General features: G+C 35.3%; 1 protein-coding gene across 3 annotated transcripts in view; it reads right to left on the bottom strand.

Moving 5' to 3' along the window:
• Window positions 1-870: 870 nt before the first annotated feature.
• Window positions 871-11693, bottom strand: part of LOC144965828 (uncharacterized) — a 36184-nt gene continuing 25361 nt past the window's right edge. For all 3 annotated transcript variants that reach the window (XM_078901594.1, XM_078901593.1, XM_078901592.1), the window contains exon 3: window positions 871-6264. In XM_078901594.1, coding sequence (XP_078757720.1) covers window positions 5740-6264 — 525 coding nt within the window. In that variant the 3' untranslated portion in view covers window positions 871-5739. The remainder of the gene's footprint in view (window positions 6265-11693) is intronic.

An 11693-nucleotide genomic window follows, 5' to 3' on the forward strand; every position in this document is an offset into this window, starting at 1 on the left:
TGAAATTAACAGCAGGTTTCATTTGAGTCGACGAATTCAGTCTTTGGAACTACTACTACTACTAATACAACAACTTTTTGTTCCCCTAACGTTTAGCATCTAAATGACCCGACATTATACCGTTTGGAGGAGGACAGGATAAAATAGAATGTTTTCCTACCAAATCAAGAAAAATGGGTTTTGTTATTAAGATGCAAATTTGGCATTAAGTCTTTGGAATGGCAATACAACAGGTATAGCTCTGAAAAAGTGTAAGAAAAAGCGGCATACATATACAAAGTTTTTTTTTAAAGTAGTCCTTCAGAGCCATTGGGCCCATGGAGCCGGAGTGTATCCCGGATTCTTTCGCGTAAAACGGACAATAGAAATTGCTTGCTATCCTTTGGATAGGACGCTAGATTATCCACCAAATCTAACAGACCCAGTTATCCATTCACTGCTGGGTGGACAGGGGAGTCCGAAAAAATCTCGACTGCACCCGGGATTGATCTTGGTCCCTTTGCGTGTGAAGCGAGTGCTCAACCAACTGAGCTACCGGGACCCCCATATATATATATATATATACAAAGCAGAAAGAAAATAGCAAGGGATAAAAAAAACAATACCAAAAAGTCAGCCTTCCTGATTACCGCGAACAGACCGGTAATCAGGGAGTCTGAGGTTCGATCCCCAGTTGAGACGATTTTTTCGTTCTTTTATATTTCTTTCTGCTTTTTCTGATACTGGTTCACACGCACTTTTGCATATCTTTATCGTTCATTAATAGTGTCTGTTCTCTAATGCCTAATGTATCACTTAAATACAACAGGCTTCGTTACCAATGTTGAAATGAAGGTTTTAAAAATCACAGAAGATCGATAAATATGCATATAGATATAAATGTTATACTTTATTCATAAATCATAACAAAGGCACAGTCATAAACTTGAAAACACAACCAAGACGAAATATGTAGACAAATGAAATAATGCAAATAATGCTCTGCATGACCTTTCTTTCAATGGTGTAATTAATCATAATTCAAATAAAATTTATATTATATGTATTTTGTTGCCTTGGCAGCAACTAATTGTGTGTGTGTGGGGGGGGGGGGTTAAGGTGGTTGAGGTATTAAGACACTGCATTGTTTCCAGGTGGTCCAGCATTCGAGCCCTCATTTAAGCACATTCGGGATTATTTTTTTCCTTTGGCAAGATTATTGGCCCAAATTTTGCTTACTTGCCACTAAGATTATTCCTGGTGACATCATCGTTAACTCCCAAATATATTCCTTAATTCCTAAATGCAGAGTATATTTAAATGAATAATTGATTTTGTCAAGTCATTAAACCTACTTCCAATACTGTAATTCGAGAGCAGATTTTCAAGACAAAAAGAAAATTTAAAAATCCAGAGGATAAGAAAAGACAAGCTTTATGTATCCAAAGGCAATCACAAGCCAATGTTTATAAAATCTCGTAATACATTGACCCTCTCCTTACCAGCCATTTTCAAGATTTTCCCTAAAACTTCACACCCATCTAACACAAACTATATTTTTTTATCACTCAAGACATAATAGCAGTAAAATTCTTGCGATACATAATTTCTTTAGCAAATCATGCTCTACAACACACTGTTCATTTCTTTAAATTTTATGATGTACAAAAGAAATTTGAATAAGAAAAATGTTGGTTGTATCGTAACGAATGTGACGATTTTCCTATAGTTGGTAAGGAGAGGGTTAAGTCCGATACTAAGAAAGAAAAAAAAATGCTAAAAATGATTTGCTTTCTTGTCTTCATTTATTATCTAAATGTGAAAAGCGTTGATTTTTTAAAACTATGTAGCAGTACTGTGGTACCATTTAAAAAAAAAGACCATCATATATCAACAGTTTTGATCAGGAAACGTCTTTCAAATAATGATCGATTAACATGGCCCTCATCTTGTCAAAAACTCTCAAACCCGCGACTTTCTTGAAAACTTTGCTTGGAAGTCCCAGGTTTGAGAGACTTTGTTGACAAGACGAGGATAATTTTAATAGATTGATATTTGAAGGAAGATCTTTCCTGACTAAAATCTAAATTTATGGGGGGGGGGGGGTCAGAGTACTGTAGATTACTGATTATTTCCTCTCACCTCATAAAAAATAGTAACGCGTAATGATATCAAGTTTACAATAAAGATATTTGATGTCAGAATATCAAACATTAAATTTCCCTAAAATTAGATTATTTTTAAAAAAGCAAGTAGATATCATTTAAATATTTTTGAAAATGAGTTAACGAAACCAGAATCGATTGAGAGGCAGAATAAATGATTTCTTACACTCTTACGATTTGGAATTCGAACTCTCGTAAACTCATGCAGCGTTGAGAACACGTCCGGAATTTCAAAGAGCAAGAATGTAAGAAATCCGATATTGTGCACTGAGTGTTCAAAATGGTGCCATTGTTTAGATAGAATGGATTATGCCAGAATTCAATGATCTATTAGTAATGTGCCCAAAATGACATCTAATTCTTAGTTCATAAACTTAGATACAAAATTTCCTTATTTTTATCCTCATTAAAAGATTAATCTTCAATCTTAAATGGATGTACTGATGAAAAATAATAAATGTGACCCATCGTCTCAAAACGGTTATAATATGTCGAGACGATCAAACTTTAAAAAGTGAACTCTGGGATAAAATGATGAGAAATACAAACCTTCAAGGTTTGTGGGGGTTTGGGTTTGTTTGGGGTTTTTTTTTTTTGTTTGCTTGTTTTTGTTGGATTGTTTTGTTTGTTTGTTTTTGTTTCGATGTTGTTGTTTTGTTTTGTTATTGTTTTAATTGTTTCTTTTGTATGATTCTTTGCTTGCTTGTTGTTTGTTTGTTTGTATATTTTTGTTCTTTTTTTTCTTTTTTTTTTTGTTTGTTTGTTTTTGTTTGCGTGTTTGTTTGATTGTCTGTTTGTTTGTTTTTTGTAATGGAAGGAGTGTTATATTTATCCTAGACCGTAACGAAGTGATATTAACCCACTGCCTCATAATATAATCTGTGGCTATCATTCATTCAATATCCAGAACCTAAATCATATCGACATAATGATCTGTTTTGAGACGATGGGTCACAAATTTGCTCTTTTTAAAATATCACAATGAAAATGAGGAGATGACTTTTAAAACTTTCTAAGTCACATTTTCTTCAATTCTTCATTTAGAAAGCCCTGCATGCAGTCTCTGCCCTTTAATGTAGTGGCTTGAAGAGGAGCTAGACTTGTCTTGTTCACCTCAAAGAATAATACCCTGAGTATTTTGAAACTTCAAATTTTATCTGGAAATTCTATTCCAAAAGATTGCTTACAAGTGGTAGTCTAACTCATTTTCCATCAGGATATGATTTAGCAGGTTTTGAAAGTTACCTCTTCAAATAACGTGGAATCCGTATAAAGTCAACACTCTTAAAATCAACTTCTGCATAAAGTCACTTTCTCTTATTGCATAAAGTCAATTTCTCTTATTGGTCCAAACTTTTCTTTCCTTTATCTAAGTGTGTTCCACTGATAATGGATAAAGTCTAAGTTACTTAAAGTCAACGAATTTTTTTGATCCGGTAGTGTCAAATTTATCAGGATTCCACTGTAATTTGACGTAGATGTGGGCTGAGAAAATTGTTTTGTTGCTTTTTGGATTGAAAAAAACAACAACATTTTTTTAGGTGCACCTTTATAATAAACTTAACTTTGTAAAGGTAATTACATTGTTGGAACCAATATAAGGAGAATACGCTAATCACAGTATTTTGACGATATTTTTTTTTTAATTACGCTTTTCGGCGTGCCGGAAGCCCAGGCATCCCATGAGGCAATATAGACCATTCATCAAAAAAAAAAAACGTCTGATGTCAACAGGAGGCACCCATGTTGACCAAAGTGAGCAAATGGGGATTAATAGTCTTGCCCAAGAGGAAAAAAAAAAAAAGAAACGAAGTGGGGCTCTAACTCCGGAACCTTCCGGGTCAAAGTGTAATGCCTTAACCACTTGGCCAACTCGCCCCTCGTATATTATGTGTATAATATATTTTTAGATAATAGATTACATATATATATATATATATATATATATATATATATATATATATATATATATATATATATGCATGTTATGTACTAGTAAATCAAACTCATACTAGAGGCGGTGCGAGTTGACCTCGTTCTCGGTCCCTTATCGGGACCCCAACTGATTCTCCCAAGCGAAGACATAATTTATTTTAACTCAAAATTTGAGTCAAGGGTTAAGCAGCTCAAAATCCAATCACAGGCATGAGTTTCATCCCGAACATAATACCGTTTTGAGATGACAGGTCACCTTTGCTACTGGTCATTTTGGTTTTAAAGCCACTTGCTGACATCTGGTCCATCTCGACATAACACCGATATGAGGTGTTTGGTTGATTTATTCAGCAGCCAATCCTTGTAAGAACAGATTGTATGAATGAGAGCGCCGAATCCATGCCAAAGGAGTTATCATTCTTTTTTTTTATACAGAATGAATGAAGTTGATGTCACTCGGCTCTTTGACTCTTTGCTATGTTTTATTTTAGACTGTCAGTTTGGTGATTCGTTCTAACATACTATTCTGCCACACTCTAGAAAAACACGAATTTAAAATTTTGACCAGAAAACTCGTCCTTCAAATATCAATCGAATAGAATGGATCTCACCTTAGCAATTATTCTCAAACACGGGTCTTCCCAATGTTCCGCGTTTGAGAGTTTTTGCCAAGATGAGAAGGACGATTTTTCTTGCCAAAATTATGAAAACGTGTTTTTTCAAGGCAGTATTAATATTTAAGGTTACACACAGTCTTGTGTGTTGGTACGATCGATCTGTGGGGCACAACTTTATTTTTAACTTTTTAAAAAATATTTTACTTAAACGCATACCATCAATTGAGATTGGTCAGCACAATATTATTATAAATTGTAGTTATCCATATCAAGAATCAATATTTGATTTGTGTTATCATCCTTGATGAAATCAGCAATGAAATAACACATAAATAGCTATGTCATCAATGTAGTCCGTATAGGAAGTCGTGACGTCACACATTTCTCTCTTCCGGTGCAAAACTCTTTGAAAAAATGTAACCAGTCCTCTGGACAATGGATAAATGATATTGTTAAATATTGAATCATAAGGTTGCATAACTATTTTAGTAGCAGGATGAATATGCAGATTCGTATGGTTACGAATCGTAAAAGAGCGAGAATGGATTATCTTTTTTGGCGACCGGCATTTATTTAGGTTAGAGAAGAAGATCACTTGCATAATGTGTGCATCCAGTCCTCCAAAGGACTGGTTTGACACTCCCAAGGAGATTGGAACCAGTGTTTTGACATCACACTATTGTTTCCTATTGTCCATTTTTTTAAACAGATTATGTGAATTTGATTTGAAGAATCGTACTTTTCTTTCGCTCTGTTTTATTTCTATATAAGGATGTGACTTTTAAAACCATCTAGATAACAACCAGATAGAAAATGAATTCAAACTGTTTTTCAATATAATTGGACTCCTTAGAATCATCCGGGTAAAGCTGAACTTCCGAAACAATCACGATATTGTTCTCCCAGGCAAAGAAGGCAAATTATAAGATTCCTCTTGCAATCACTAAATGACAAAAAATAGCGATTTTTCTCTGATTGAGTCTTATCAAGTGTTAAAATATAAATCACCTCTTTTATTATTATGTATAATGCATTCACATTTTTTATCCAGTCATATGCCATGCCCCTTCCATACGCCATACGCTGAACGCATAGCTGAGTCTTTCATGTGCCATGTAGCTACAACTCGAAGGGAAATATTTCATTTCTGCTTCATCACTGCGCAGGATTTGGAACAAGAAATCGATGTATCTGCTTGCAAGTTTCAGTGTCTGTATCTTACTCAGTTTGTCCGATGGAAGAGTTGGAATGATCTTCCGCAGTTGGGAGAAAGCTTCGTTCAGGGACTCTGTTCTTTGGCGTTCGCGGACGTTTGCCATGCTGCGTTGAATCTGAAGCTCTTCCGGCGTCTGGGGACTTTTGCGGCGGATTTTGCGAGAGGAATTGTCGTTGTTATTGCTGTTGTCGCAGTTGATGCCGGCACTTCCGTGGGAGGAGGAGGAGCCGCCAGGGCAGTTTTCGAGTGATGAGTGTTGACGCTTTCGAGATCGGTGTTGATGATGGAAACTGTCGTTGGGGTTTGAGGATTCGCCAAAACTTTCTTCTGATGAACACGAACGGGGCAAGTCCTGTTGAAGAAGAAAACAGATTAATTGATTTTAACGTTGGCTTTTGTAAAGCGTAATATCAACTAACTGTGCTCAAAGCGTTTTACAAGCATTCCAAATCAACAACAACACTTGACGAGCCATCAGGCATGCAAGTTGCTATTGCAATTCTTTGTCTTTCTTTTTCTTTTTTCTTTTTGACAGAAATATTGTTTCATACCGATTTTTTCCTCTTGCTTTGTTTTATCTCCACAAACTATCGGCTGATGCGCAAAAAAAATAGAAATGAAAAGTTGAAAGGAAAAGGAGGAAGAGCAGGATGAGGAATATGAGGAGGAGATTGTGATGAGGCCGGCGGTGAGAGAGAGAGAGAGAGAGAGAGAGAGAGAGAGAGAGAGAGAGAGAGAGAGAGAGAGAGAGAGATAGGTGTGGAACTTTAGCCTAACTGCATAAAGAAAAACATTTAAGAGACAGGTGCTCCAAAACATAAAGGTCATCTCTTGCCACGTTCCCGGTCTCGAGGTGGAATTTAAATAGGCCTTTACAAACTGTTAGTGAGCGCGATCCTTAGTCATACGAGAAGAGCTCAACATTAAACGAGGAAAGACATTAGAATGACAAATTAGGGAGAAGGCACGGGTGTAAGATACAGATCTGAAATAATGTGTATGAAGCCGTACCCGGCAAAACAGAGAGTATAAAATGTTTTTTAAAAAGTCATCCCACCATAATCAGCCTGTCTCGACTGGGGATCGGAGGTTCAATCCCTAGGCTGTTTTGTTTTTAATTGGTTTTTTGTCTGTTTGTTTTTGTTTATGTTGTTTTGATTGTTTGTTGGTTTTTTTTTTTTTTGTTTCTTTTTTTTTTTTTTTTTTTTTTTTTTTGGGGGGGGGGGGGTATTTCTTGTATTATTCTCTCTGCTTTATCTGCCTCTGTTTCAAACACTCATTTTCAGATCGAGATGAAAGTGAGAGCTATGAAACCCAAAAATGTATAAATATGAATTAAGGGCGACTCATAAAGGCAAAATAAATGAATACTAACATCTCTATTCTGGAAACTGGAAACCGTTATCATCTCTAAGTACATTCGGTCCCTCCTTTATTTATTTTTTTATTTATTTATTTTTTTGCGGAATTTGGTTAACTGGTTACTCTATAGAGTTTGAAGCACGAATGGCGTACCTCTTTTTACTGCTGATGTACTCTACTCTAACTTTTTCTTATACTTATTTTTATTCAGCTGTCACTACTGCTTCTTCTGCTACTGAATCTTCCACTACTACTAATACTACTACTACGACTACTATTACTAATACTACTACTACTACTACTACTACTACTACTAGTAGTAGTAGTAGTAGTAGTAGTAGTAGTAGTAGTAGTACTACTACTACTACTACTACTACTATTACTACCACTACTACTCCTACTACTATGAATATACAACTACTTCAACTACTTCTACTGCTACTAGTCCTACTACAACTACCACAACTACTACAACTACAACAACTACATACTACTACTACTACTACTACTACTACTACTACTACTACTACTACTACTACTAATACTACTACTACTACTACTACTTCTACTAATACCAATACTACGTCCGTTCTATTCAATCCAATATACTTGTATCAATGTCATACTGGCACTATATCAAATAGCCCATGGAATTTACTCCCAAGACATTAACGAGCCCTGACAATACGAGTAGCTACAGCAAGCAGGTCAGTGAAAATTCCGCCGGAATTCCTAAGCAACATTTCGCACGAACGACACCCTCTAACACACTACATCTTCCAGAACTTGTCTCGCCTAAATACACGAAACTTACAGACGAGGATGCCTGCGGACAGGAGTGTTCTGAGAATGGTCAGAATTTACCACGAAGGAATTTACACAATACTGCCATATTCTGAGAAAAAGACATTTTTAACCCCCAAAAAATGGCCAATAAACTTGTATTTTGAATATGGTCGATTGAAATATGACCCTCGTCTTATCAAAACATTTCAAACCTGGGACTTCGAGGAATTCCCATGTTTGAGAGTTTTTAACAAGATGAGGGTCATTTTATTCGATCGATATTTTATGGACCAGTTTCCTGGCCAAAATTTGTGTAAATTGTTATTTCAGACTAGAGTAGAATAAAATTCATATAATGCCTAAATAGCCGAAACGCGTTTTTTTTTTGTGTTTTTTTTTGGGGGGGGGGGGGGGTTAGGTTTTGTTGTTGTTGTTGAGTTGGGGGTTTTTTTGGTTTTTTTTTTTTTGTTTTTTGTTATTGTTTTTTTTTTTTTTTTCGTTAAATTGTTAAATGTTTTTATTATGTTTTTTTTTTTTGGTTTTTGTTTTGTTTTGTTCTGTTTTGTTCTGGATTGTTTCTTTTTTGTTCTGTTTTGCTTTTGTTGTATTTTTTAAATTACTTTTTGGTGTGAAAAGTTAATTTTCATTCTATCATTCGAATGACTTCCATCTTGTCAAAAATTATTAGGCCTTGGCTTTTTTATTTATCATCCTTTTTCCTGCTTTTTTTTTCTTTTTTCTTTTACAGTAAAACGCTTAGAAAAATGTCAGGGCAATTAAATAGCTAAAGAGTAAATGTTATTATAATCGATAGGAAAATAAGAAAAGGTATGTATTTGTCCAAGGCAAGTCGTGGAGCCGTAAAATTGTAGGATGCAAACGTTCTGATCAACGAGCATTTACGTTCAAAAACTTGAAACATGAGCAACCTTCTGTGGGAGAAATGTGACCCAATCGTATCTAAATGGTAGTATGTCGGGATGAACCAGATACTAAAAAGTCAAATTAAAGCCTAATTGATCAAAAATATATTAAACCTTGGATTTCAGCACTCGAAAATACCATGGATTGTGTGCGTTTAAGTAAAATACCCACAACATACGCCAGCCAAATTAAACATACCAACACACAGAACAACTGTGTGAAAAGGTTTATAGTTTGATTGATGTAATTTACTGAGAACATATTACTATCAGGCTGCCTTAAAATAATGACAAAGAGCCGAGTGACGTCAACTTCTTTCCTTCTATATTCTTTCTCCTCTATAAACCGTGATCACCCCGGCATAATACCTTTTTGAGACCACGGGTCACAAGTGTCAAAGTCACTTGGGCACGACTTGACGAGTAGGTTATTATAATATGTGCTATGTGAAATGGGTTTTTCTTTTTTAATTCTACTGATATTTTTTTTTCATTGAACGCCTTAAAATCTAATGTAAACAAATATGAATTTAACAGTAACAGCTTTAATATAGAACACAATAATTCTAAGCCGAAAATGTTTCTGCCGTCATTCTGGTGTTAACCTGTTCTATTAACTAAACTAATTCAATGTTTTATGAGAAATCAATCGGGTGAATTCCATATGTCTTAAATTAGCCATCATCGACGTGCTCATATTATATGCAGGTCTTATTTGCCTAGTTTAACATTGTTGTCATGGACAATATTTTGCGTCATTTTTTTTTAGATTTCCATTATAACAATGAGCCCATAAGGAATTAGGTTATTAGACCTGCAATTAAGTGCACGTCGGCCATTATCAATGAGATAACAAAAATTGAGATGTTCTCCGAGCATTTCTGAAACCTACTTCTCCGCATAAGACAGATATAGTTATGGGCATGACAATTTCGACAGTATTTCGACAAAGGGAAAGAGCGAGCTTGTATATCTTGTTCACAAATGTATAGTATTCTGATCTTGGGACTAAAACGATAGGAAATATTTTCGGAATGTCTTGGGGACCTAAATCATCGACAGTGCATAATTTTCTTATCACTGTTTCATTCGCGTTCAATGATGGTGCAGAATCATACTCCAAATTGCTTGCCTTTTGATACAAAAACTCTAATGCAAGACCGATTTGGGGGGGGGGGGGGGGGGGGGGGCTTTTTTCAACAGTATTTTGAAACAATCTAATGCGATCAGAGTGAAAAAACGTGACTTTCACTGTTTGGGTTCTTTCATGAAAACAGTAAATGGAATAGACTGGAATGCTTAATTAAACAAAACCCTTAGATAATTTCCAGTCATCTAATACATTGTTTTCTCAAATGTGTTAATTTTTTGACACGATATTTCAATTTATAATCCTATTCATTTTATCAAATACCCGGTATAATATTGTATAGATAGAATGGAATTGACGTCATTCGGGTCTTTGTTATTGTTTTTTTTTTTGTTTTTTTTTGGGGGGGGGGGTTATTAATTTTTTTTTTTTTTTGTTCTTTTCTTATTTTTTCTTTTTTTTTTCTTTTCTTTTTTTTTTTTTTTTTTTGCCATCCACGTTTATGAGTAATTCTCACTTAACTGTATTAACCAGACTATAAACGTTCAAGGTTACACATAGTTTTGTGTGTTGGTTCGTTGTACTTCCGGATGACAATGTTGTGAGCTTCTTAGCCAAGCGCATACGATCTATATTTCGTAATCCCGGAGAGAGCCCTCCCAAGGTTGGTCATCCCCTTTGTCCAGCCAAAATCAATAAAGGTTTAAATTAAAAAACCTAACTATAATTTATAAGATTATAACATCATAATATTTTCGTATCCAAGAAAATCTATAAATGATTTGATTGCGCACCACATCATAAATCGTTCAGAGACCACTATTTGTGACCATCCGTTTCAAAACGGTATTATGTCGGGATGAATCAGACCCTGACAAGTAAATTTCTGAAATTCAATATGAATTACATAACTCATTGAGTGTGAATTTATACGACAGTATGTATTTGTGTGTGTGAGAGAGAGAGAGTGTGTGAGAGAGAGAGAGAGAGAGAGAGAGAGAGAGGGAGAGAGAGAGAGAGAGAGAGAGAGAGAGGGAGAGAGAGAGGGGGGGGGAGGGGGGGAAGGGGGTAGCAACAATCAGACAGTCGTTAACAGCGTTTTCGCTGCTATAAGAATATCGTAATCGATCTTCTACCTCCTAACGACAGGCATCATGTCTTGCTCTACATGTTACGTGTTGCTGTGGGCTTGGAATCCCTTGTAAAGCGCTTTGAGTAAATAATTTGTGACCGATCGTCTCAAAACGGTATGATGTCTGGGTGAACCAGATGCTAAAAAGTAATTTTGAAGTAAATTTGATAAGAAATGTTAACTTTTTTTACTTTGTCACTTAAACAAGCTAATCTGCTCTCCATACTAAGACATAAATGGCAATAGGAAATTGAATGGAAGCTTCAAATAAAAGAACGAATACATATCATGTGGACGTTTCGGGTTTCCCCTTTACAAGCAATCAAACACTAAAGACGAATGAGAGATGTGATAATAGCGTTATTAACAATGCCATTCTCACATCTCTAATTGTCTTTAGTGTTTCATGCATCGTGTTTTGTTGATAAAGGGAAAACCCGAAACGTCCATATTATATGTTCTCGTTTATTAAAATATTAAAGCTTCCA

Source organism: Berghia stephanieae, chromosome 2 (genome assembly GCF_034508935.2).
Source record: "Berghia stephanieae isolate SIO BIC M18660-M18661 chromosome 2, UCSD_Bste_1.3, whole genome shotgun sequence".
NCBI lineage: Eukaryota > Metazoa > Mollusca > Gastropoda > Nudibranchia > Aeolidiidae > Berghia > Berghia stephanieae.